General features: G+C 46.6%; 1 protein-coding gene across 1 annotated transcript; it reads left to right on the forward strand.

Moving 5' to 3' along the window:
- The first annotated feature begins 8,536 nt into the window (after positions 1 to 8,536).
- On the forward strand, positions 8,537 to 21,285 carry PHYH (phytanoyl-CoA 2-hydroxylase). Its single transcript, XM_005143335.4, has 9 exons — positions 8,537 to 8,733; positions 11,954 to 12,009; positions 12,532 to 12,642; positions 12,761 to 12,926; positions 13,583 to 13,664; positions 15,412 to 15,590; positions 16,300 to 16,449; positions 18,096 to 18,227; positions 20,291 to 21,285. The coding sequence occupies exons 1-9, from the start codon at positions 8,545 to 8,547 to the stop codon at positions 20,342 to 20,344; spliced, it is 1,119 nt and encodes a 372-aa protein (XP_005143392.2). The 5' UTR covers positions 8,537 to 8,544; the 3' UTR covers positions 20,345 to 21,285.
- Positions 21,286 to 27,462: the final 6,177 nt, after the last annotated feature.

Here is a 27,462-nt window from a genome sequence, read left to right on the forward strand (position 1 = left end):
ACTAGAGTTCATTTCATTCTTCCCTACTTTGTGAGTAGCCTAAACCACACAGAGCCTCATGCTCCTGAAGAAGACAACTGAGAGTTACGTGTTCACCACACAACCTCAAAGCAGTAACTGAGTTTTTGCCTTTGCTTTGGAGAAAGTTTTTTCACAGCAGTTCTGAAAATAAAGCATCACAAACCAGTTGTCTGTGCAAAAGATACTGATTTTAATGCCTTTTTTCTCCCATTTTTGAAATGTGTTCTGTATCGTGATACAAAATAGTGGAGCTGCTTTCTGTTTATTTTCTTCGTGTTAGTACACAGGTTATTTTATTAGAGTAAAAAAGCAAAACAGTTGAGTACTTAGGTTTGAAAGTGCTTGTTACTAACCTGTTATATTTTAAACTGGTGCTAGCTGCAAGTTCACCCTCAGCAGAAAATCACACTAGTTGGTGGATATTAATGTTTTTTCTCACATATCTTGCTTAGTTTATCACCCAGATGTGAAACCAACACCACTCCTTCCCCACATGGGCCTTCATTGGTGGAAGGTTCATCGCTGGGAGGAAGGAAGGCTGCTTTTTCAGCAAGGTGAATGGAAATTCACAGCCTTGGCACCAACCTTTCTAGCAGGAGCTATTTGGACTTCCAAAGGAACACTTCCATTTGCAGCGGCTGGAGTCAGCTATGAGCAAAGCCCCTATCAGGTGAGCTGATTGTGGAAGCCTCTCCTGATGTTTCCTGATGGCTGGAATTTACATCCCAAAGTCCTTCCTGGCTTGGCAGGCTGGTGATAATTGAGTTGGGAAGCCCTCTGTTAGCATCACCTCAGCTGTTCAGGAGTGTGGTCATTTGTATAAGCTGTAGGAAGGCACAGCTTGGGCTACCAGGTCCAAAGTTGTGTATGTTTAAGAAAGGCTCTTAAAAGATTTCCTTTAAAACAGTTATTTAAGATTCTGGCATCAAAAAGCCATAAGAGCAGCAGGGAAGAGTTGTTTGACCTCTCTTCAGTCATTGACACAAATGTCATGTACTGTTGTTTGCTCACACAGGTACCTCTGCACCAGCTTCTATCCCTCAATATGAGGAGACTGCTTGCAAAACTGCATTGAAGCTGTGAGGATAGTGGAGATTAAAGACTTTTAACAATTGGAATATCCACAAGCCTAATCACAAGTTTAATAAGTAGCAGATGTACTTGAAAAGCCAGTATCTGTTCTAATCTGATCTAGTTGAAGATGGCCCTGCCCACTGCAGGGGGGGTGGTTGGACTTGAAGGTCTCTTCCAACCCAAACAATTCTATGATTCGAATATGGTGGTTTCCTCTGCCTTTTGCTTTTCCCCTTGCATCAGGAAAGAAAAACACTTTAAAACTATCTGTTGCAGTATATAAAGTCCAAGGAGTTTTAGCCTTTCTTTTATAGATGTTATTTTGAGCTCATGTTTGGCTACAAATTCAGGACTGACCCTTTTCTTCTTAATGATACAAAAACTACTGTGAATGCTGCAATGAGAGGGCAGCAAATCTGAGTGGGTGAGGGGGACAGATGGGCACCGTGGCCAACCTGTGCTGTACTGATTTGTTACTGAATATCTGGTAAACAGGCAGGAAGAGACTTCCTGGTGTGCATCTGCACTCTGACCACAGGATATGATTGAGAACCTCTGGCTGGTGCTTGAAAGGTGATGGAAACACCTTTTCCCTGGAAAGGTGACGGAACAACTTATTCTTGACTCCATCTCTACGCATATCAAGGATGAGGGGCTTATTAAGAACAGCAACATGGTTTTATGAGGGGAAGTCATGTTTGACCAACCTTACAGCCTTCTATGAGGAAGTGACTATGTGGAGGGATGATGGTAGAGCGGTAGATGTGGTTTTTCTTGATTTCAGTAAGGCATTTGATACTGTCTCCCACAGCATCCTCATAGATAAGCTAAGGAAATGTGGGCTTGATGATCAGGTAGTGAGGCGGATCAAGAACTGGTTGAAAGGAAGAAGGCAGAGAGTTGTGGTGAATGGCACAGAATCTAGCTGGAGGTCTGTGACTAGTGGAGTCCCTCAGGGGTCGATGCTGGGACCACTGTGTTTAATATTTTCATCAACAACCTGGATGAGGGAACTGAGTGTACCCTCAGCAGGTTCACTGACGACACTAAATTGGGAGGAGTGGCTGACACACCAGAAGGCTGTGTTGCCATTCAGCGAGACCTGGACAGGCTGAAGAGTTTACAAATATGTAAAGGGTGGGTGTCAGGATGATGGATCTAGGCTTTTTTCAGTGATATCCAGTGATAGGACAAGGGGCAATGGGTGTAAACTGGAGCATAGGAGGTTCCATGTTAACATCAGGAAGAACTTCTTTACTGTAAGAGTGACAGAGCACTGGAACAGGTTGCCCAGGGGGGTTGTGGAGTCTCCTACGTTGGAGATATTCAAGGCCCACCTGGACAAGTTCCTGTGTGATGTACTCTAGGTTACCCTGTTCTTGCAGGGGGGTTGGACTAGATGATCTTTCGAGGTCCCTTCCAGCCCTTGGGATTCTGTGATTCTGTGAAGAGGAGAAAGGTAATAAAATACCTTCTTACTTGGCTTTTGGACAGGCATTTTTCCAAGGCTGGTGGTCAGGAGGGTAAATACCTAAAGGGAGGCCTACGAGAAACCTGGAGAGGGACTTTCTGCAAGGGCAGGTAGTGACAGGACAAGGGGGAATGACTTTAAACTGAAAGAGGAGAGGACTTAGATTAGATTAGTTTAAATTAGATTAGATTAAATTAGAAGTTCTTCCCTGTGAGGGTGCTGAGGCGCTGGCACAGGGTGCCCAGAGAAGCTGTGGCTGCCCCATCCCTGGCAGTGTTCAAGGCCAGGTTGGACACAGGGGCTTGGAGCAACCTGCTCTAGTGGAAGGTGTCCCTGCCTGGGGCAGGGGTTGGAACTGGAGGAGCTTTAAGGTCCCTTCCAACACAAACCAGCCTGGGATTTTATGAGAAGGGGATCCCTTCTGGGAGCTTCAGGACCTCAACAGAGCAACATCTCTGTGAAGGAGACTTCCACATATTAGGTCTCTAAGCTGGCATTGCAAGACCAAACCACTAACAACAAACTTGGGTATTTTTGAGCTTTTGATGCTCAGAGCTGGCTGTGATTGCTCCAGCCATCTCTGGCACTTCTGAGGCTGTGTCCATAGGAGTATGTTGGACCCACAGATCAGAGGTGAGGGACCACTGTAGCCCTAAGACCCCATTTCCCATGCAGGGGAGATGGAAGCCAGGCTGCAGTATCTCAGGAGCTGCACAGGGGTTGTCCAAACCCTGAGATTCAGAAGAGGCCAGGAACTAGAGGTAGGACTTTGCTTTTGTGAAAAGCAGTGCTGCTTGACTTGTCTCTCAACACATCCATGTGTCCTCCACTTGCAATGCCTCAACTGGCTTTAATCAAGCTTGCTTTGCTTCCAGCAGCAGCATTTAGGCTTCAGCACAGGCTTTGCTGCTCCAGACATATTTAAGCTAATGCTTATATTACATCCAGTGCTGTTTTGTGCCTTTGCTTACAATGTTTACGTATTTTCTGTTGTATCTTTCTGAGGCATGAAAAAGCTGCAGCCCCACATCTCCAGCCATCAGAGGGCAAAATCATAACAACAGAAGAATGGTCTTGAGACTCCCAAGGTAAAAACAGATTTGTGTTCAGATGCACATTCCTTATGTAGTAGGTCACATGGGGGATGCTCCTACCACTGTAACTGAACTCACAGAACAATTTGACTTGGAACAGATGTCTTGCAGTCTCCTGGTCCAAAGCAGGGACAATCCTGAAGTGAAATTAGGTTGGTCAGGCCTGTGTGCTGTCAGGCTTTGAATACCTCCAAAGACAGGAATTTCAATCTCTCTGCACCCCTTGTTTCAGTGCTGGCCTTCCCATTTCTGCAGGATTTATATCAGGGTATTTTCTTGCTGCAGTTTGTGCACATTGTCTCTCAATTTTGCTGTAAGCTTTGAAGAAGACTGTGGCTGTCTTCTCTATCTCTATCCATCAGGTAGTAGCAGGCAGCTGTAGGATCTCCCTAGAGCCTCCTCTTCAAGCTGAGCTATTTTCTCAGCCTTTCCTTGAGTACCATGTGCTTCAGCCCCCTCATTTTAGGGCTTTCCACTGAACTCACTATAGGATGTCAGTGTCTGTGCTGGGGAGCCCAAAACTAGACCATATGTAATCACAAAACCTGCCATATAGGAGGGAAGAACCACTTCCCTTGACACTGACCACACTCTTGTCCATGCAGCCCAACACACAGCCAGCCCTTTTCATCACAAGCACACACCACTTGCTCATTTTCAACTTGTCCATCGAGTCCTTTCTTGCAAAACAGCTTTGGATGCAGGCGGGACCCAGCTTGTCCTGCAGCACAGTTATTCCATGCCAGGTACAGCACTCTGCTGAACTTCCAGGGGTTCCTGCTGAGGTCCCTCCAGCCATCAGAATGGCTCCCCCAGCTTCCTGAGGATTCATTCTTGCCCAGGTCAGTAACAGAGAGGTAAACCAGCTCAGTTCTGCTGAGAGATGCAACTAGTAACCAAGTGCACTTCATACTGCTCATCACAGCCCTTTCTGTCCCAAGAAGGTAGAAGTCTTCCCAAGGTCAAGATGCAGGCTGCTTGTTGCCCTACTCTAATCCGCAGAGTCATTCCATCGCAGAAGGTGAGGAGATTGGCCAGGCCCAATTTGCTTTGGTAAATCTGTGCTGGCTGTTCCAAATCATGTTGTCCTTGGTTAACATGGACACAGTAAATCCAGGAGGGTTTACTGGGCCTGTCTTTTAGGAGACAGGTCAAGAAAGATCCTTCTTTTTCCCTTTTGTGAAAACAGGTATGACATTTGCCTCTTCCCAGTCATTAGAAACCTTTCCTGGTACCAAGGAAGACAGAGCAGCTTTGCAGTCACATTGGCTCCTACAGATAAAGCCCACATGGTCCCATGGGCTTGAGAATGCCCAGCCTGCTTTAGTGGTCTCTAGCTTAGTCTGCTGCAGTGTGGGTGATGCTCTGTGGCCCAAATCCTGCTGCTCGGCACAGGGAAGCCAAATAAAAGACCAGGCCAGCACAGCCCAAGGCAGAGAAGCCATCGAGACCATTGACCTTTCCCATGTCCTTTGTCCCAACATCCCCGTTTTGTTCTTCATTGTGTCTGCACATTCCTTTGCCTCTTCTTAGCTGTTAATGTATCTGTAGTAGTCCTTCTTGAATCTTCTGGTGATGAGAAGTGAACCTGTGCGTTGGTGGTGGATTTTGTTGTTGTTCTTGTTATTGTCTCATCTACATCTGTTTTTGCTGGCATCTGAGTTGAAAAAGCTAATTTTGCTGGGTTGGAGCAGCTGCCACTTCCCACCACAGTAAATTAAGCTTTCCAAAGGCCTCATCTTTGGAATTACAGTTCTGATCATAATGTGGGTTTTAATAGTCAATTGAGATGCTTATTAAATTATAACACTGTGCATTAGGACCATTCCTGTACTGCTGGAGAAATCTCAATCATTTAGGTTTTATTAGTTTTGTGATTTAATGAACAGAAAACATTAAAAGCCAAATGCAAAGCAGCTGTATAAAAATGTTCCATAAAATTCAGGAAACCGACAGACATAGCTGTAAAAATACTTTGCAGAGGCACAGCCCCTCTTCAATGCCATCAATTTTAATAAAAGGATGAATGCCACCATCAGTTTTCTTAATGAAGAAAATCTCTTCTTTGTTTCTTTTCAAGATTCAGTCTGCACTTGAGTGAAGCTTGTCAATGGACTGGAAAATTGCTCTGGACTGGTTTGGGTCCACACACTTGTCTGTTTAGAGTACATGGCTACATCACAACCAGCCGTCGTGCAGCTGATGCTACTGTGTGGTTCTTAGCTCTGCAGCCTCGAGTGATGCCAGCAAGACCTGACATAATCTTTTGTTGTATTGAAGTCTGGTCATGGTCCTTATGAATGTGAGGGCACCTTAATCACCCACTCCTCCATGCCAAGGTGGAGGAGGTATCCTGTATCATTTGGCGGTTTGATGTGACATGGTGGTCCACTGACACTGCACAAGCCAGTATTACCAGGTCTTACCAGCAGTATTATCAAGATTACCAGAGCAGCAGTAAGTAAAAAGGAGTAATTGTATTCAGTGCACAGAGAGATTAGCTTTCTGAGGCCACTCTTGTTTGAAAATGTATATATATGTCTATGTAAATGTGTATTATGTATGTATAAAACCATCTTAGTTCTCAGACTCCTAAATCAGGACAGCAGAGTCACTAAGCACTTCTTGTTTATTTTTCCCAGGTATCAAAGACACCTTTGCATAAGATGCTGTCAAACATGTACCAGTGGAAGAAATATCTACATTGCAAACAGGCTGGTGTCAGAACTGGTGTGTGTAACGTTTTGCTTTATCTTTTGAATGGAAATCTTACCTGGCTTTTGAAACAGATGAAGATTTATTGAGGTTTCTCTTTCAGTTTGGATTGTGAAGCCAATTGCAGCATATATCTGAATTACAAAGAGACCTTTCAGTGCAGTTCTAATTAGGACTTTGGTAATAAAACTTATTCGGATTGCTCCCCCCTCACTTGCATTTGACTTGACTTTTAATAACTTTGTTTACCTGTGACTAAGAGTTTTCTTATAGCTCTGGAGTCAAAGGTCTGATCTTGTTGGCAATGAAGGGCTGGGTGCTGCCACTGCTCCTACTTCTGAGTATACAGAATGGGTTTGAGAGGTTTTTGTCTGGGTTCCTCACCTTGTTTGTCCTACTCTTGTGAACAGACCATGTTTTGTTGTAGCCCCTAAGGATGAGACTCCACTGAGCATACATGGAACTGCTGCCTATGGGAGCCATAAATATGAACATACCCCAGTCCAGGCAGCTGCCAAAAATGGAGTAGGTAAGCCTGCTCTGGTACATCTTTACTTAAATCATTGGGAATTTTGCCACTGAGTTTTAAAGGAAATCAGCTCTTAAGATACAGGTTAAGTTCAGAAGCAATTCTATCCATGCCTTGGCTTCTGTTTATCTATAGCATCAACATGAAGCTTAGTATATTGACAGCTGACATCAACATGTCGCCTTGGGTTCCAGAAGAACCTGCTGCAAAATGCAGTTAAGCTTCCTGAAGTATCTATGCTGTAAAGATCTGGTGCACACCCTGTAACCATCAGACCGCCTGGAGCAACAGGGCATATGCTCTTTGTGGTGCATCTTTGGAAGCAGGGCCTGGCTGGATCACTCAGGGGCAAGAGGTTTATGAACAAACCATGAGGATCTATGTGCATATACTGGGTTGGCAAAATAATGCAGATTCTCAGCATAACTCACCTCTAGTCCTGATACTGCTCTCCAGCTTACTATAGGGTATTTGTTACTGGATTTGCTGCCTTCAGTTTACCACTACTCTCATGCAGATCCCCAACTTCTCCATCTCCTGGGAGAGCAGCCTGCAAGGCTGGATGTGGAGGAGGCAGCACGATGTCTTCCTCCCACCTTCACCCTCTTTAGAGCTGTTAACCTCTGTCCCCGCCTCCCTGCTCTGTCCTGCTCCGAGATGAATCCCCTTGGCCAGGACTGCAAATTCCATCAGGAGATACCCTATCTCCAGCAGCATCTGCTTTGCACAGGGCTGGAGGGGATGAATTGACCATCACAACAATGGGACAAGGCAGCCTGAACCATGACACAGGGGGCCTGAAGTCCACTTTGCGGAAGGTGTGAGGCTCTGTGGTGCAGCAGCAACAGGGACACATGCAGAGATGATGAAATCCATTTTCTGAACTGTGCTGCAGGCCCTGGGGCTGTGTCCAGTCCCGTAGTATTCTTCTCCTTCCATGTGTCAGTCAATGCACCCATAGAGTTAATTAAAGCAGGTGAGAGTGTGCTAAGGACAGTGTATGCTGAAAATGCCCCTTGTAAGTGTATTCCAGCTTCAGAGGAGTACCAAGCCTCTATACAGTTTGTTCTTTCCAATGCCTATTTGTAGCTCCCTATTTTTATGCTGCTTCCCATTCTCCTTACACCAGGTTTTCCACACCTGAGATTTTTTCTTCCTCCCCAGTGCACTGTGACTCCTAAGTCCTTTTGCTCCTTCTCACCGGAAAGCACCAGAGCTGTCCCAGAAGGCTGGGCAGAAATGCCACCTAGCACAACACCCTGCTTGTGGATTTAATTTCAGATCTCCATCAATGCAAAACACACTCTGACACCCTATTAAGGTGACAGTGGGGCCATAAAGAACTGCCCACAGTGATTAATGGATGGATGAGGCAAGCTCTGACAGTCTCCTTAGAGACAGGAGATAAAGAGATACGGGATGTGAGCCTCGGCCGTGGTCTGTGCTCATGAGAGCGCCTTCACACAAGGCTGATGAAAACCTGCCACCCCCGGCGCTACTGGCACAGAACGGGAACAACACGGGCAGGGCTGGGCGGTGTCAGAGCATGCGCTGAGCTCTCCCCACGTACTCCCAGGCTCCACAGGCTCTCCCATCCGCAATCCCTGCCAGCCCTGCTGGCTTCCCGTGCAGCTCTGAGCATGCACGCCGGCCGCGCATGTGCAGCAGGGGCTAAGGACGCCAGCGGGGTCCTGCTGCTGCCCGGCTGCGCTCGGAAGGTCGGGGTGGGCGGAGAGCTGGCGATGGAGCAGGTCGGGAAGCGGGCGGCGGCTCGGCTGGATGCTATCCTCCGGCACCTCTCCCCGCGGGTGGGAGCAGCCCCTGCTCCTGTATCCTTTATGATGTGGGAGCGGGGCGGGGGGGATGGTGGGCCTGTGGGGGTCAGGGCTTTACGTCCACAGGCCCAGTGACTCCCAGCACCTTGCTTGTGTGTGCGGAGAGGGGTTCTGTGGTGGTTTGTCCTTCCAGGGCAGCTGCCTGGGAAGGAGACGCCACTTATCCCTATCGCTATAGGATGGTGATTTGCGGGGGGGCCGTGTACCACACAGCCCCTCAGCAAGCAGGGATGCACTAGGGCAGCGCTTCCCCAGCACCCCTGACAGGTGCTTTGCGTTCAGCACTCATCCCACCCCAAAAACCTCCTCTTTCTCTCTGAGCTTCAGCCCTGCAACCGGCTGGGTGCTGGGAATTGCATGTGATGAACCCCTCCATGGCACATCTCTGCCAGCACGGAGCAAAGGGGTTTCCTGCAGAGGGTTCTTCTGGAGGCCTGGGGGTGATAGAGTCTGCAAGGCTGAGCAACCGAGCAGCAAGACTCGGTTGGGAGGTAGGGGCTTAGCCCCAACAGCAGGACAAACATCAGGGTTTGCTTTGTGAGTGGGAAATGGGGTGGAAGTGTTGGAGACTGGCAGCTTTATGATAGACCAGAGAAAGGAAACCGGGAAGAAACAAGTTTTCATGTTGATCTGTCCCACGTGTCCACAAGTTAAACGTTTGAGGGCTGAGTGCAGGTGGTGTTTTTAAAGTTGTTGCCTCAAATCTTGCTTTTTTTAAATAGAAAATATGTTTAAATGCTGCGGATTCTCAGAGCTGAGTGCTGACACGTTTCATCTGAATTAACAGTAAACGGGCAAAGAGGATGTGATCAAACAGGATGTAGGAGTCCTCAGATCTATTGAAAACTAAGAAGACGGATGGCAGTGACTCAGACTGCTGTAAGGAAAAGGTGCAAGTAGGAGCATAACATCAGAAATAAATGAAGGAAAATGTTATGGTTTAACCCCAGCTGCGAGCTAAGTACCAGACAGCCCTGTTGTAAAGAAGGAGAGGCACTGCACTGTTTTGGTTTTAAATCCAGCTGCAGTGGTCCTGATGTAAAGAGATCTGGACAAAACCAGGACTAAGCTAGGCTGGAGCAAGAAAGGCATGTGGATAAAGTAAATGACAGAATCTAATAAGAATAGGTTTATTTGGTATAGCTTAAAACAGGGCAAGTTTAGATTGGATATAAGGAGGGAGTTCTTTCCTGTGAGGGTGGTGAGGCACTGGAATGTGTTGCCCAGGGAAGTTGTGAATGTTCCATCCCTGGCAGTGTTCAAGGCCAGGCTGGACAGAGCCTTGGGTGATATGGTTTAGTGTGAGGTGTCCCTGCCCATGGCAGGGGGGTTGGAACTGGATTATCTTAAGGTCCTTTCCAACACAAACCATTCTATGATTCTATGATATAAGTTACATCAGGGCACTGGTTTTGCCTTTACCAAAATGAGCTACCAGAGGTGGCAGCTCCTTCCCAGCCTGTGTACCTCTTGTTTTCAGTTGTCCAAGCAACCCAAGCTTACCCTTTGAGTGTTGTAAGATGGCAAGAGCAAAACCAGTGAGAGGAAGAGGTGCTGCAAAGCCCAGGAGGAAGGTGTTCAGTGGAGTCCAGCCCTTGGTGGACTTGTCTGTTGTATCCCTCTCCAGGAAGGTGGAGGTTGAACCACAGCTGGGGTTCAACCAGTGCCTGTGTCTCCATCTGCTGCCTGTGGACATTTAGGAGCCTGAATCCCATGAGTCCCAGGCCAGGCCAGCTGTTCCATTTGTGTGAAATTTGACACGGAATATGGTGTGTGGAGCAGCAGTGCCCTCAGTTGTGGAATCTCTTGCTCTGGGACTCGCTGTGGTGGTTTCCACCTTGTCTCCCCATGTCCTCTTCCACCCTACTCTCTTCCATCTAGTTGTCAGCAGTTTTTCCTGCCTCTGGCTCATCATTTTTGCTACACATGTTGTGTTTCTTCTCCCACTGTATGTGACTCCTGACCAGCCAATGCTTCAGCTTCCTGGGGTAGGAACCATAAACACAACTGTTGTGATGAAACCTATTTCTTATTCCAGAGGCATGCCTGATTTATGGCACATTTAAAAGGTAGTGGTGAGCAGTAAAGTCTTTGACCTCATAGCAGCCTTCCAGTATTTGAAGGGGGCCTATAGGGATGCTGGGCATGGACTCTTCATTAGGGACTGTAGTGACAGAACAAGGGGCAATGGGTTAAAACTTAAACAGGGGAAGTTTAGATTGGATATAAGGAGGAAGTTCTTTACTGTTAGGATGGTGAGGCACTGGAATGGGTTGCCCAGGGAGGTTGTGAATGCTCCATCCCTGGCAGTGTTCAAGGCCAGGTTGGATGAAGCCTTGGGTGTCATGGTTTAGTTTGAGGTGTCCCTGCCTATGGCAGGGGGGTTGAAACTGGATGATCTTGAGGTCCTTTCCAACTCTAACTATTCTATGATTTCATAAAACCCGAAGCACAGGGGGCTCCAAAGATGCACATACATGAAAATGCTCTTTTTTTGTCCTTGTCCCTGGGTGATGCTTCAACGCCATTCACAAACCTCTTGTGAGGCTCCATTAACAAGTGGGATTTAATTGCTCTGTCAATGAGAACACCTCTCTTTGCATAGGAGAACACACTTGTGTGTATTTAAAACCTGTTGAAATTAATTGAGGGGGATGACAAGCCCATAGCTCTCCTCTTGGTGCTGTCCATGTCAAGTCTGGGAGGGACCTAATCTCTGCGGTAAGTGAAGGTGAGGTTTTGCACCACCCCATGGGAATGTGAAGTCCCAAGTTCACCCTACGTGGCGTCTGGCTCTGATGTTAGGAGGGGAGAGATGCAGAGGCAGGCAGTGGAGGTTTTGGGTAGGTCTGACTGCTCTCTGGAGCATAGGGAGGGGAATTGGGCAAGGAAACATCTCCACTGAACATCTCATTGGGTGTCTTGGCATTGTAAGTGATGAATCAAGGCATGTGGAGTACTCTGGAGTCTCAGGCATTTTATACTGACTTTTCTTTATGTGTGGACAAGACTTCTATGTTGCTACTTTATGCTCCTCTGCTAGACCTGCTACTCCAAAGGTGGGAAAGACTGTTTTCAAAGTAATATAAACAAGAGCATGAATTGCATGTCCAGCACAGCACTCATCTTAATGCACTGCAGGATTCAGGATGCGTGTGTAGCTCTTTTTCTACTCTATAGTGCTTGAATGTATATTCCTTAATTTCCATCCCAGACAAGCGTTCCTACTTCAGCCCAAGTGAGTGCAGTTACTGAACCAGGGAGGTTTTGGTAAGCTGAATCTTCCTTTGTAGAGATTAAAAAGAAATATAAACTGCAGAACTCAATCCTTTTTTTCCATGCCAGCACACATGTTGATCACCAGACATTGTGTAGCCTTTTATATCTTGCAAGGGTATCATCTCCTTTGTTTAATAAAGAAGCTCAACCATTCATCTTGAAAATGTCTGCATGGACAGTGTGACTCCAGAGGCTGTTCACATGTGGTTCAGAATCTCTGTTGAGGGTAAAGGCTGCTGAGGACCGAGCCCAGCTTTGGGAGGGCACACAGGGGATGCTTTGAATCCTGTCACAGATGTGGCAGGAGGCTGTGTGCAGAAATGCTGCACACCATGCCAGAGCATGGAGAATGCTGCAGGTCTGTAGAGCTGAGATGGACATGAAGATGTGAAGAGTTTCCCCCTGATTCTCCCCAGCAGCTTCTAATCCCCCACATGTCACCATCTTTCTGCCAGGTCTCACCAGTGTTGCTCCTGTTCTGCCTTACTAATGTATTTCTCCTCTGTGTCTCAGCTATACCCTGGACAATGATGTCCTCACCACAGAGCAGAGGCAGTTCTATGAAGACAATGGGTATCTGCTCATTAAGAAGCTCGTTTCTGATGATGACATTGAACGCTTCAGGTACGGGGCCCTCACCGAAGGTGCTGCAGGTTTCTGTGTGCAGCAGCACCCCAAGGTAGCTCTGGGAAGCTGAAAGAAGCTGGATTCTCCCACCATGGACATTCCCTCTGCTTTGCAGGAAGGAGTTCTTGAGGATTTGTAGAAGGGAGGTAAATCCACCAGGAGCTATGATTATGAAAGATGAGTCCTTGAGATCCCAGTTTGGTCAGTCTGAAAAAGTGGTTAATAAAGTGCAAGACTTCCAGGAGGACGAAGAGTTGTTCAGATACTGTACTCTGCCAGAGGTAAAACGAAAAAGTAATCACTAAAAGGGGAGTGGTGGTGGAAGAGCCTATATGGATGTATCTATGTTCTAATGCCTGTGTGAAGAAGCTGATTTTGGTTCCGCTAAAGCTATATCCTTTATCCCTTACAGCCCCTTTATGTCACTCCTAAGGAAGGAATATCATTCTATCTTTTAAGAGTGTTCTGCATGAGCACGAGATGGATGGATTATGGTCAGGGCATATTTAAAGCAGTGCTCCTCAGTTCATACGGTACAGAGCCAGTCAGGAGTGTGACAGCCCAAACCATGCTGGTCTATGGACAGACCAGCAGCACTTTCTGAATGTCTTATTCAGGCAAAGCACCGGCTCTCTGGGCAGGTCCAGCTTTGCAGCCAATGCTCATGTTGTGGCAGACAGCCACAGTAGCTTTGCAGAAGTATGACCCTTCCCATCTCTTCAAGCCCCCACTCAGCAGCCTACTACACCATCTCCTACCAGCATGCCTGTTTGGGTGCTATGCCAGATCCTGCCTCCTGTCCTGCATCCCTCCATCCCATCTTCCTCCTCCTGTACCCTAGTCCTTAAACATCCTGGGTCCCAGTGCTTCCTCAGCAATCTTTCCTCGTGTCTTCATGCTTCTAATATTTATATTTTTAATGTTTTCTTCCTTGTAGGTCCTCAAATATGTTGAGTGCTTCACAGGGCCAAACATCATGGCAATGCACACCATGCTGATAAATAAACTTCCAGATTCTGGTAAGGGAAACTTGGATAAGAGGAAAATAGAGACGCTGCTGTGCTGTCTGCCCTGCTAAGCTTTAACTTAGTGGTTTAGAAAAGCTGTTTGAAAAAATAAGTGAGACAAATCAAACCCAAGTAACTGAATATTTATGAACCCACTTTGTTAATTGTTTTCTTTTAACCATGGGTTAATGAGATGAAGTTTCTTGTCTCTCAATGTTCAGTGGATGTTTGCAGAAGATGGTGGTTGTCTTGGATGTCTTTAAACACTCACATGTTCAAAGTGAGCAGGCAAGATCCCTGTTGTCCTTTATGCAAGCACACCTGGCTCAGGTTTTAAAACATGGCATGGTTTTTTAAGCTTATGAACTTATTATCATTAGCTTTTCATTAACATTTTCAAATGTGTTGAAAATGAGAGCTCCTGTGGACCTTGGTAAATAGAGATAACTACAGTGATCATCCTTTGCTTGGAGTTGTAAACTCCTGATCTCACTGACAGTGGGTGCAAGCTCAGCACTTCAATAGGAAGATACCTGAACAGGTGCCAAACAAAGGAATTTGAAGCCAAGCTCATGCTCCTGAAAACAGATCATCATTTATGCAGGGGTACGGGGCAGGGCGAGGAAGAGAACTGGACTGACCGTGTTCTTCAAAGGAGCTTTGACTCTACATATGCTGCTTTGGTTTAGCAAAGTTGAGACCTGAGCCTCGGGTTGTTATTCTTAAGGTGTTTCTTCCTCTCATGTGTGCAGCTTCTGAGCAGATACATAATGCTTAAGTTATTAAAACAGTGACTTGTTCACATCATCTCCACTTGGCATCTTAAATGCCTCACATAAAGTTCTAGCATTTTGGCTTGGAAATTCAACAGAAGATTTTTAGCATAAAAGCAAAGAATTAATGGACAAGAGAAGGGAAGCTGCTCCATATTTGCAGGGTCTCCATCCAGTATCTTCGAGGAGTACTTTAGGAGAGGTGCAGATCTCAGGAGAGTTTTTGAGGCAAATAAGGCCGTTGGAAACATCCTCACTTTATCTATTTGAGCAGCAAACTAAATGGCAAAATAAATACATGAATAATAGCTGTAAAAGGCTGTTTTGGTGTGGATGATGTTTCCATTTCCATAGAGGGAAAAGAAGTAACAAAAAGACCTTCACAAATATTTATGTTTGTTTAGACTTTAGGGAGCAAAGCCTCTAGAGCAAAGGCTAATGGATTGCTGATAGACTGTCTGGGGAGGCTGCAGTCTATAAATTGAGATTTATTTTCTTAAATGAAGGCTAAATAAATATGTGTTGGGTGCAGCAAAGACTGGGCTGGTTCCGCTTGCAACACAGCCATAGATCAAGTGACTGCAAACAGCAACGGCTCTTTGTAAGTCTTTGTACTGGAAAGGTTTGTGCAATGCTGTGCTGGTTAAAGTTCACACAGCTGGGGAGCAGCCAAAGGGAATGGTGAAAACCTGGCAGGGGATGGTGGTGATGGCCAGCAAGAGGAGTCTTCTGTGGGATCATGCAGCCTCCTGGCATTCACTATGTCCTCGTTGCTGTCCCAAGAGCTGCTACTGTGCTCCTTGTCCTTAGGTTGGGTTTAAGCTAATGCATTTGTTTCCATGGTGTGCTGGTGCAGACACTGTGTACACAAAGTCTCTCCAGTGTCAAGCAGCAGCTTCTTAGGACACATTACAACAATGGTTTAATGGGAAGGAAAAGGCTGTGTCATGTTTGATGGGGTTAAAGGTTTTGAACCTGTGTTGCAGATAAACAGACTTTTCTCCACCCCATGCATCAGGACTTGCACTACTTCCCCTTCCGGCCTGCAGCCCGCATCGTGTGCTCCTGGACTGCCATGGAGAGGGCTGACCAGAACAACGGCTGCCTGGTCGTGCAGCCAGGGACACACAAGATGCCCCTGAAGCCTCATGGCTATCCAAAGCAGGTAGAGCAGCATGGGGGGCTTGGGGAAGAAGGTGTGCATGAGGGAATGGGAGAGCTCACCATGGAGGGGTGGTGGTCACAGCTGGGGTTTTCAGTGATGGATCTTCTCTTTATGCAAACACTGACTTGAAGCTTTGGGAGCAAGTTGCTTGGTTGGCATCACTCCATGTAACCTGGGTAGATTTGCTTCTGCTCCCACCTTTGTGTGTGTCACGGTATAATGGCATAGACACACACAAGTCTGAGGACTCTATCCTCCTGTGAACTGCTGCCTGGTGAGCATGTGCATGATCCTAAAGAGGAAAAATTGGGTAGTGAACAACTGGATGCAATTACATGCAAAGCAGCATTTTGATTCTTTGCAACTATTCTATGATCTTCCTCCTAAGAATGGATATTTCCTAACCTGGCCTGATGTTGGTGATGGTTATACTGGGAGCAGAGGGCTGCAGACCAGTGATGATATCAGGCCGCATTTATGGCATTCTTCTTTGTTCTCTCCAGCCAAAAAAAATGCTCTTAGTTGTCCGAATCCAGCTTCAGAACATAGAGAAGTTGTTCTGCTGGAGCTCAGGCTTGAAGTAGGAAGACTTTGTAAGCAAGTTGGCAGGCTCTTAGGTGAGCACTGCCCAGGCAAAGGCAGAGTAGTGGCCACCCCTTACACTGAGAACTGGCACTCATTGTGATTTCAACTCAGCCTTCTTTTCTAGGGTGCAGGCAACAAACTTTTCCATGGGCTGCTTGATGAGGATGAGAAGATTCCCAGGGTTCACCTTGTCATGGAGAAGGGAGACACGGTGTTCTTCCACCCCCTGCTCATCCATGGCTCTGGGGTAAACAAGACAACAGGTTTCCGAAAGGTAGGAAAACATCTCTTGATAGAGCTTGGGATATTTCTGATTTTTAATAAGCTCATTAGTATGTGGATGATTTTTAGATGAGTTTTTATCTTACTGATACACTTTTACACACTCTGTGTTTAAACATCTTTGTCTTTTGGGATAAGCACATGCTGCGGTTCTGCTTGAGAAAAACAGGACGAGTAGAAATTGGATGTAGAATCTGTGTTTGAAGCCTGGCTGCCTGTATTTGCTTTTCCAATAGTTCCCTTTTAGTTGTCCCAAATATCAGGAGCTTCTCTGACTTTATTACCCCTGCCTGCTTGGTATCTCCTCTCTGGATAGCAGGACCCTCCATCATCCAATATATAATACTGGTTTATATGATAACACAATCCATTTTCCTATGTAAGATTTGATCCCACACCATCTATTTGTATTGCATTATGATCATTTAACTGAAACAGGCAAAAATGCCCTCCTTTGGAGGCCTGATCCTTAATCAGAAGTGGGTTCATCCAGGCACGTTAGGAAACTGTAGCCTCTACTGCAGCCACTAGAAGCAATGCAGACGTTTCCCCCCGAGCCCCTGAACTGCAACATTGGCTGCTCTGTTTTTTGGTTTTGCCCACATTGACTGCTTAGGTGGCCCATTCCTTTAGCCCCTGTAGAAGTTTGCTTGTGTGGAATTCCTTCTTCCTGCAATACTGCAAGAAAAGAGAGCATCAGGTACGGAGTCTCATCTGCTGGCTCTTTCTCAGCCAGGGGAGCAATAGTCCTGTTTAATATCCTGCAGAAACACAAGAGTTTCCTCATAACTGTGCCAAATCCCAACATTTATCTGCCTCTGGGGCGAATCCGTGAGTACCCTGGAGCTCTCTGAGCCAGGTTATGGTCCAGCTCCCTCTGAGATCTGGCATGATCTCACCTGCAGCTGGCACAGCTCATGCAATGAGAGCTTTTCCAGTGGGCCATTTCTGTTTATTTCCTCCGGACTCTGCTTAAGCAAGAACTGATTGCAAAATGAAGTGGTTGAAGTAATTGTCTGGGTGCAGAAAGTAAGCACCCTCACTGGGCACACACAGATCTGCTCCAGCCCTGACTCTAGCTGCTGTGATACTCATAGCATCCCAGACTGGTTTGGGTTGGAAAGGACGTTAAAGCTCCTCCAGTTCCAGCCCCCTGCCATGGGCAGGGACACCTTCCACTAGAGCAGGTTGCTCCAAGCCCCTGTGTCCAACCTGGCCTTGAACACTGCCAGGGATGGGGCAGCCACAGCTTCTCTGGGCACCCTTTGCCAGCGCCTCAGCACCCTCACAGGGAAGAGCTTCTTCCATATATCTAATCTCAATCTTCCCTTTGTTAGTTTAAAGCCATTCTCCCTTGTTCTATCAATGCACACCCTTGGATCAAGTAGTACAGTTCATGCTGAAGGAATGTTTGGGAGAGAAGGAAAAGAAGAAGAGCATGTCAGTAAGCAGGATTATTTACCCAACAAGAGTATTTCTCCAAGGGGAAACCCTCAGGAGTGCAACAGTGCTCAGAAGGGAGGAATTTGCTGACATGATAAAGGGTGAGGTGTCCATGTTCTGGGATGCATGAGGTTTGCTTCCACCAGTCATTCACAACTGATGTGGTAGTGAGTGATGCTCAGTTTCCTCACACAGAGCATAAGCTGCCACTTCGCCAGCTCCGAGTGCTACTACATTGATGTCAAGAACACAACCCAAGAGCACCTGGAGAAAGAACTGGCAGAAATGGTTCGCAAGAAGTACAACATGACTTCCGCGGAGCTCAGGGTAAGACTTGGCTTTATGTCCTTTGTTACAATCCAGGTCCATTCCCTTTCCTAAGGGAGAATCCCATGTGTGACAGGTTTGTGCTTTTTACTATGCTCACTTTACACATCAAGCTGTTTGATGCAGAGGGGTTTGGCAGAATGAAAGACCTAATGTTCACAGGATAGCCAATAGGCTTTCTGGAGGCCTTTCTGTTCATAGGGCTGCTTCTTGCTATGATGGAGAAGTGGCCTTGCTCTCTGGGCAGCACCTTCACATCCATTGAGCTCTAGAAGTTCCTCCTCCAGCTCTGCTTGTCACAGTGGGGTTTATGAGCATGCCTGGATCCCTTCCAGTGCTGGCTGAGCTGGTGGAGTTGAGATCAGCACTTTGTTATGTGGCTGAGATTGATGTTGCAGTGTAAGCGAGGAGGAGCTGCAGACTGCTCTTGTGATGGCTCAGCTCTGATGCTCCTCAGGTGCCCTTCTTAGAGCATTGGAGGGGGTCTGGCTTTCTTCCTGTGCAATGGGGTGGGCTAAAATGGCAAGGCAGGAATAAGGTGAAGTCCATGCAAGCTTTGCCCTTCACTGCATCTCCTTGTTCACAGTTGTCTGAACCAGTGCTCTCTGCAATTATATTTGGACTGCACGATATAAATAGGAAGATGTGGTCATCTCTTGCCCTGAAATTTCAAGTATAAGAAGGTGCAATAAGTTCAGTGCTCATCCACAGCTTCTATGGCCACAGTTCTTATGGTTTCCCCTCCAAATAGCAGCGTTTCCCTTTAAATCAAGCAGCCACATCTGACTGCAATAGCAGACCACATTAGTTTGGTTCAACATCTTCCCCCATCAGTTGTTTACACTGGAGGCTACAGCAGGTATGTTGGCAGCAACATTCATCTGCCTCAAAAGAAAACTAAATGTGGGGTAATGGACTTGTGGTGAAAAACTGAAACCACTGTGTGAAATGGAGAGCAAAGCTCAATTCTTCAGGGATTTGGCCACTGAAGAACAATAAACTTTGTTACTGGAGGGGAAATGTGCTAGGTTTCTTAATCCGCAGCAGTTCCCAAACACAGGCACAGCTGGTATTGAGGCAGTGAAGTCTGGAAGTGATAGGATAGGCAGTGATTTTCCTTTTGAATGTACATATTTTACAGCTATTCCAATATCAAGAGCATTCTGGGGGAGACTCTCCTTTGGGGATTGCTGTGTTTTGGTTTTCCCCATGCTGTGCCTGGGTCTGGTGGGGTGTCCAGCTGTGTTTTGCAACCCTGTTCTTTACACATTGCTTGGCTTTGGATTCCTGGAGCTATTTGGGTATGCAGTGAAACCCAAAGTGAGCGCAGTGAGGCTCCTGCCTTCTCATGAGTAGAAATGCCATTGTGCCCATTCAAGCCTCAGATGAGTCTGTGTTCGTGTAGCTTCAACCTTTTAACCACAGGTGGAGCTTTCTCCCAGAGGAGAGCTCCATAGCTCTTACATTTCACCTTCAAAAGGCTAATGATAAGAACTAACCTCACCCAGAGAAACTGAGGTAGGAGCTTGCCCAACGTTTATCACTGTGAAGCAACTAGCAGTGGTCTCTGCTTTACAGCAATGCCTGCCCAGCACCTGACTTCTATCTGAGGACTTGCATTCATACCCATTACTTGGTTCCTGCTGCACAAGGACTGTCTCTTGCTCATGGGCAGCAGTATGCAAGGTGTAGTCAGCTGGGAGCTTTTCTGACCTCCTAACAGCACACAAGGAAGGCTCTGTGACTTCTGCAAGGGTGATGTTCTCTGTGTTGCTCATGTTTCCTCTTCTGACCCCCTCCAGAATTGAATCATGGGCATTTTGCCATCCAACAACCTTGCAAACAAGCTGTCTCTTTGGGGTTGAGGTTGCACCTCTTCCTTACTGTGTTTTTGTTCTTGATACTCAGGATTTGGAATGCTATTCAGTGAATGTTCTGGTATGTTTCTATGGATAGGCAGCTATATCTATATGTATCTATTTCCATGTCTGTAAACTGGAATCCTGGTCATCATTTCTGCTGGCCCTTAAGGTTTTCTGCTTTGTCCCATTTTTGTTTTAAAGGATATTTGGAACTTCCGAGCACGGCTTGTACAAGGGGAAAGAATTAACCTATAGAACAACCCCTGAAGAGCAGGATCAAACCATGTGCCTGAGAATGAGCTTCTCTGATTGGAGGGTGCAGACCCTGCCTGTGCTTTGTTGACCTCTGGATTGGTAACTTAGCCAAAAGCTGCATCACAAAATCATTGTATGCTAATATGAAGTAATTGCACTGAGGTTGAAGAGCTGGTGTCAAGGGAAACTAACCTAGAAAACTGGATTTGCTGTTTATGTCTTAGAAAATCAAAGAATTAAGGTCTTGAAATAGCACCTTGATTTCCTTGATGGGTTTATTCTCATTTTTAGAAGTTTCTCACTGACATCCCTGTGGAATGATGCTAGATTAACGTAAGATTTTATGCAAAAATTTCCAGCATTTCCAACTTCATTTTCTATGCAAAAGAAATAAAATGAGTCAGTTTCATACAAGCCCTCAGTATGAGCTCACGTGGGAAGGTATTGGTACAGCTGATGGACATGGGTGTATTTGTACCAGCAGAATCAACCACATAAGGAACTGGATAAAGGGGAAGCAGCAACCACTCACACAGAAAAATGGGATTGATGGGCTGGAGCTTGGTTGCTGTTAGGGTTCCTCAGATATGACGTGGTGTTGGCATTGCCTCTTACCAAGCAGTGCTGGCACAAGTGAAGCATGTGACTGACAGGGCTGGGAGTTACTGGACCAGCAAACCAGCCTCTTGTTGGCCTTACAATGAATCCCAAGCTGTGGAAATGAGGGGGAAGTCCTTTGAGCCTGGGAAAAGGTGCCTTTTGGTGCTGCCAGGTTGTGGAGGTGGTTAGATACTGCTTGGGATGCGCTGGATTTGGGGTGGGGCGGTGCACACTGATGTGATCCTCTCACCTTTTACAATGTTTTTTCTTGCTTTCTGAAAGATTCTTTTGCTTTCAGAATCTGTTTTCTGAAATGCAGATTAAATCAGAGCAAACCTTGATCCAAGGTTGTGTTGTGTCATCTCTGCTGCTCAGTGGGTGCGTCATTGAATACCCCAGTGCAAAATGTAAACCCTCATCATCTTTTACACTACCCCTTTCACCTGAAGAAGGTGCCAAACCAGCACCAATGGCTGCACTGATGGGCTCTCAAGGCTCCTTCTGTTCTCTTGTGTTGGTCTTAGCCCCTTGGTGATGGGGGTGAGGTGTCTGGGCTGTGGTCCCCACCTGGAAACAGACACAGTCTCTTAGTAGCCTCTGGTTTGACCCCAACAGTGAGAAGTCTGATGAGGGGGAGACTTTAGAACAGGCCCCCAGAGCCCTGCTCACTGAGTGATCTCAAGTATCCTGGTTCCTGCATCCCTTGCCATATGCCCTCTATATAACTGTGGGATGTGCCATGATGCCCCTCCAGATTCAGAGCTTCTCAGTCTGGTCTCTGCTTGCTGCATAGGCTTAAGTGAATGGTTTACAGTGGGTTGGAGGCTCTTCTGCTGCCTTTGCTGAGCTCACAGCCCAGCTGGTGCTCTCGGGAGTTCTGAGGACTAGTGTCCTGTCTGGTTCACAACACGGGGTTTGTGGAGACTTCACTGCCTGATGTTATCCGGTGCAGCTGAGTTGACTGCAGAGGGAGCTGTGACCACAGAGAAGAGCTATGTGTGTCCGTCAGATGCACAGCTTCCAGGCTGCATTATGGCTGGACTTTGTGATCTCAAAGGTCTTTCCCAACCTAGTTGATTCTGTGCTTCTGTGATTCGCTTACTGTGGCAGGGGGAGGGAAGGAAAGGAAGGACTTTACCTTTGTTTTAGAAGTCTGTGCAACTCCACCTATGGATTTAGGCTTAAATTTCCACTTCCAGAAGAACAAACCCATCAAAGACCTCACAGAATATCAAAACTCAGCAGTTGTCCCACCTGATGGGAGACTCAAGTCTTCACTCCCTCCTGTAACAACAGGTCAAGGTACTCCAGAGCCTGGAGAGGATTAAGCTTGGGCAAGCTCCTCTCAACTGTGTGCAATGCCAAGGAGCCTGATCCCTTCTCTCTTAGATGACCGTGGGCAGAGCCAGATCCAGCAGCTTTTTGGCTGCTTGTCAGTAAAGCCACTTGTTCATTGGTGCAGGACTGTGTCCCTGAGACAGCAAGGATCTACAAGCACTTCTGCACAGGATATTTGAGTAAGGGATGGAGTCCAAAGATGCTTCATCAGTCCATGTAAATGGACATGTAAAGGATCTACCTGGTAAGTGCTTTCTTGTCCCTGTTCCCACCCATCCCAGCCAGCAGAGATCCTGCAGTCACAGGTTTCCAAAGCACATGTCCCACCAGTGGGAATTCACAGCTAGAAACTCATCTCAGCCTCCAGCCCTTGGCTTTGCAGGCAAAACCCCAGACCATAACTGTGTATCTCTTAGGGTTTGGTTTGCTGCAGCTCGGTGCAGGTGAGAAGCGGTAAAGGCTCCATCTCTGGCAGTATTCAAGGCCAGGCTGGACAGAGCCTTGGGCTACATGGTTTAGTATGAAGTGTCCCTGCCCATGGCAGGGGTTGGAAGCGGATGATCTTGAGGTCCTTTCCAACCATTTTGTGATTCTATGTCAGGCAGGTGACTGCAGAGGGAGCTGTGGCCACAGGAAAGCTGCAAGGTCACATCAGCCTTCAGGTTCAGACTCCCTCTTTGAATTGCCACCATGGCAGCGTGCAGGAGAGGAGGGGAAAAGCAATGATTCACCAGGTCACTTTATTGGTTCTCTGAGGGGAAACCTACCCAGCGCACTGCAGCCCCATGGAGAGCAAGTGCAGGAACACAAAACCACTGCCCATCCCTCAGTGATTATTACAGTCCCAAAGTATCAAGCTATTTCCATCAGACAAGGGACTTTGTGGTGAGCACCACTCCTATGACAGCACCTATAGGTGGTTTGCCTGTGCTTGGCTTTTACTCTGGTTAGAACTGCTGATAGTAGGTCCACCCTCATGAGCAAGCTCTTTTTACTTGCAATGTGTTGCATAAATCACATTTTCTTTCCTATTGCTTTTTCCTCTGCAGATCCTCAAAGCTGTTGAATGCTTCACAGGGCCAAGCATAATGGCCATGTAGATGATGCTGATAAATAAACTTCCAGATCCTGGTAAGCAGAGCTCCAGGGATACAGACATACAGAAGTTGTTGGTATGCCCAAATGCTGCACATTTAACTGAAGCAGCACCTACCCTTTTACAAAAGTTGCTTGAATTTGAATGCAAATCTGAACACATCTGAAGTCATTTTGGGCACAGTATGGTTTAGTTTAGCCCTGGTTCGATGGGGCTAAACATTTCTTACTGTTTGGTTTGCAATAGATGTTCAGGCTCACACACTGGGAGGTGCGTATGTGCCTCCTAAACTGAAGTGCTGTTATATCTAAACACGTGTTACACCTAAAACATTCTTTACAACTAATTTAACCATAGAATGACAGACTGGTTTGGGTTGGAAGGGACCTTAAAGCTCATCCAGTTCCAATGCCCTGCCATGGGCAGGGACATCTCCCAGTAGAGCAGGTTGTGCAGGTATGTTTCTCCAGTTCAGGTCTCTGCACCATGTTAGCTGTCCCTCAAATATTTTGTTTTTAATAAGCAGTATGCAGGTTCCAAAAATACACATGAAACCATGAGCCCCCACATTCAGCTGCTTATTTAGCCTCTGCACGTGCATGGAACCCCATTGTTTAAGACACATTCTTTAGGCTTGACATTTCACATGTGTTGAAAACAAGCTCTTCCTGGAGCTTGGTAAAAGACCATAAATACAGAGGAGATCCTTTGTTTGGAGTTTTTGTGCTGTTTTGCAAACTAACAGTTCAGAGATGTCAAATCCAGGCTGACTCCTGACCTTGCTGACAGTGGTTGCAAGCTCAGCGCTTTGATGGGAAGACACTTGAATAGGTGCCAAAGGAAGGATTTTGAATCCTGGCTTTGGCTTCTGGTGCTGCAAATCAAAGTCTTACTTCATACAAGTGGAATGGGGGGAGGAAGTTTAATTAACCACAGTTTTTACAGCCTGCATTTGACTCTTCATCACATTCTGCAGTTCAGCAGAGCTCAGACCTGCACTGCTCCTACTCTGAGGTGTTCACCTTCTGCGCAGACACAGGCTACACTGAGTTCTCATTCAGTTTGTTCATGCCATTCCCAACCACTCTGCAGAACAGCTGCAGACCCAAGAACCATGTCTGGGGCCTCACTGCGCCATAAAGTGAGATCTAAACTCATTTGGCCTCGGAACTGAGAGCCAGTGCTTCACCTGCAGCTTTGGAGCAGCTCATGGGATACATTACCAAGGTAATGCCCCCAGGGCAATGCTGTATCACATCTAAAGTGTATAAAGTCTTTTCAGTGCAGCCGCCCACATTCCCTGTTCTCCAGATAACCTGAGTTCTCAACACGCCATACATCAGAACTTGCACTGATCTCTTTCTAGGCTGAGGACCATATTGTGTTCTCCTGGACCATAATAGAGGGACAACCTTGTTGTGCAGCCAGGGATGCATAAGTTGCCCCTCACAGCTATCCAAAGTGGGAGATAGAGCAGCACAGTCTTATCCTATGTGTGTATGATATGATTGTCCAGAGAAGCTGTGGCTGCCCCATCCCTGGCAGTGCTCAAGGCCAAGTTGGACACAGGGGCTTGGAGCAACCTGCTCTAGTGGAAGGTGTCCCTGCCTGTGGCAGGGGTTGGAACTGGAGGAGCTTTAAGGTCCCTTCTAACCCAAACCATTCTGTGATGCTATGAGGTGCAACTGGGGAAGCTGAGCCTTCTGTGAGATGTGCAAAGATGATCCAGGAAGCAGAGTGGACGACTCTGGTTCTTTATAAGTGACTCTTTACAACTGATTAGCAAGACTTGCAGGCGAAGAAGCAGACTCTTCATTGGGTATGTCGAGAGTACTACCTTCATGGAAGAAAATTAGTAACCTCCTTTGTATCTCTTCTACACTGAGAAACTGTTCTAATTTTACTGACCTGTTTCCACTCTTCCTTGGTTTCTGGAGTCTGCCAATCAAATTTCTCCATGGGCTGCTGGATTATGATGAGTCTCAGGGTTCACATTGTCACTGGGAAGGGAAACACTGTGTTCTTCCACCCCGTGATCTTCATGGCTCTGGAGCAAATGAGACATCAGGTTTTCCAAAAGGTAGGAGACCAGCTGCAGACATTTCTTTAGCTGCTGAACACCATCAAAGTCTTAACTAGGAACTGATTACAGAATAAGTGGATTGGTTGGACTTGATAATCTTAAAGGTCTTTTCCAACCCAGCTGATTCTATGATGTGGCTGTGTGGATGCAGAGTAAGAATCCTAATGAGCATACGGATCTGCTCTGATTGCCACTCTGGTTGCTGGTAATGGGAGGTCAAGGAAGTATTGCTTTAGGTCACATGTGCCCACAATCCAGATGCATGAGCTTTTTATTACCAGCCATTTGTAATCCATGTGGTAGTGAGTGGTGCCCACACAGAGTATAAGCTGTCACCTCACCAAACAGGCTCTGCAACATGGTTTTGCATTGGAAATGAGACTAAAAGGAGAAAAGTTGGGCCTGCACTCCTGTCCCACATGTACTTTGTTTTTGGAGGGAAGAAAACCGGGCAGCAAGCGGGTTGGGGGAAATGAAATGATGTGAAATGGTTGGGTGAGTGCAGCTGGCCAAGAGAGTGGCATGTGATGGCCCAAGACACCACTACACACGCTCTGCCCGGAACAACTGGCAGTAGTGTGTTTATTGTGGAAGGGTATTAAGTTTCCACAGAGCTGATTTTACTTGGAAGTTAATAAACCCAAACTAGTGAGTGCAGAGGGAGAAAGGGCTGAAGGTTTATTTTTTCCTCAAAGTGGTTATAAAATCCAAGGAAAGCTCATTTGTGGCAGTGGGGCAAGATGCTCTCAATTAAGATTTCAGCAGTACCTAAGAAGGAAGATGCTTAATGTAGCTAAAACCCAAACCTTTCTAAGTTATTATGAGAGAAGCTGTGTATCTTCCTGCTCATTTTTGTACATACACAGGCAACTTTGTAGCTGGAGAAACAACCCTGCAGGCGGAACATTTCCTGGTTGGGGAAGAGGGCTGATTTATCAGCTTACTCCTCAGTTTAATCTTAATGATGGCCCTGAGAATGCATGTTCAGCATTTTATTTCCAATGTGACTTTGCTTAACCCTTTGGGGGTAGCTTCAGCAACACCATCTTGATTCACCATCAGTGCTAATTGTGGTGGTGGTTTCTGTCAAATCAATCGAGTTTAATGACTTGCATCCACTTTTAGTGTTGGGGCACTCAGATCTCTCTCTTCTGGCTGCTCCTCCCTAACACAGCCTGGCATGTGGTTGGGCTTCTTTTCAAGGCTGGAGGTTTTTTTATCACGAGGCAGCTTCAGTGACAGCATAGAGCCAGCTGGGCCTGTCTGGTCACTCTGCCGCAAGAAAAGTATCTCTTAAAATGAACTGAGGCCCATAGAACCCCCAGTACATCAATGTCCCACACTCCTGGTTTGCCCCAGGGGCCTTCATTTCTTTATCCTGGTTTTGCATACAGGTATGAATGGAGAGTATCGCTTTCCTTCCTTGGCTCCCAAGGAGGCACATACCTTCCCTACATACCACACTCCTCTGGGCCTGTGTGAAGATGAGTTATCAAAGGTAGGGTACTGCTTACATCTCTGCAGAAATCTTTCCATTAGCCAGAGACAGAACTGGAGAAAGCCAAAAGCCTTCAATGTGTTGGCTGACAGCTGATCCTGATGTGGAATTGCATAGTGGTTTTGTGGTTGGCAGGTGAGAATCTCCTGTGTGTCTGAATGTAAGGAAGAAATTCTTTACTGCGACAGTTCTGAGGCACTGGAACGGGTTGCCCAAAGAAGTGGTAAATGCTCCATCCCAGGTTGTACAGAGCCTTGGGTGATATGGTTTAGTGTGAGGTATCCCTGCCCATGGCAGGGGGGCTGGAACTGGATGATCTTAAGGTCCTTTCCAACCCTAACTATCCTATGAATGAGAATATTGTGTGGCAGCCAGAGACACCGACTAAAACCACTTCCTTTCAGTTATTCAGCACCAAGCTCTTGGGCAAATGTTGAAATCTTGAAAGATGTTGAACAACTCATCCTCTTCCTCAGAGAAATGACACCATACAAACCCAGGGA

This window comes from Melopsittacus undulatus, chromosome 5 (genome assembly GCF_012275295.1).
Source record: "Melopsittacus undulatus isolate bMelUnd1 chromosome 5, bMelUnd1.mat.Z, whole genome shotgun sequence".
Taxonomy (NCBI): domain Eukaryota; kingdom Metazoa; phylum Chordata; class Aves; order Psittaciformes; family Psittaculidae; genus Melopsittacus; species Melopsittacus undulatus.

What these genes read in the sequence shown, in the direction of transcription:
- PHYH (XM_005143335.4), top strand. Translation starts at nt 8,545, where the DNA reads ATGCACGCCGGCCGCGCATGTGCAGCAGGGGCTAAGGACGCCAGCGGG. An exon ending in ACTGAACCAGGGAGGTTTTG is followed by an intron (nt 12,010 to 12,531) that starts GTAAGCTGAATC and finishes TCTGTGTCTCAG; the next exon opens with CTATACCCTGGACAATGATG. An exon ending in TGACTTCCGCGGAGCTCAGG is followed by an intron (nt 18,228 to 20,290) that starts GTAAGACTTGGC and finishes TTTGTTTTAAAG; the next exon opens with GATATTTGGAACTTCCGAGC.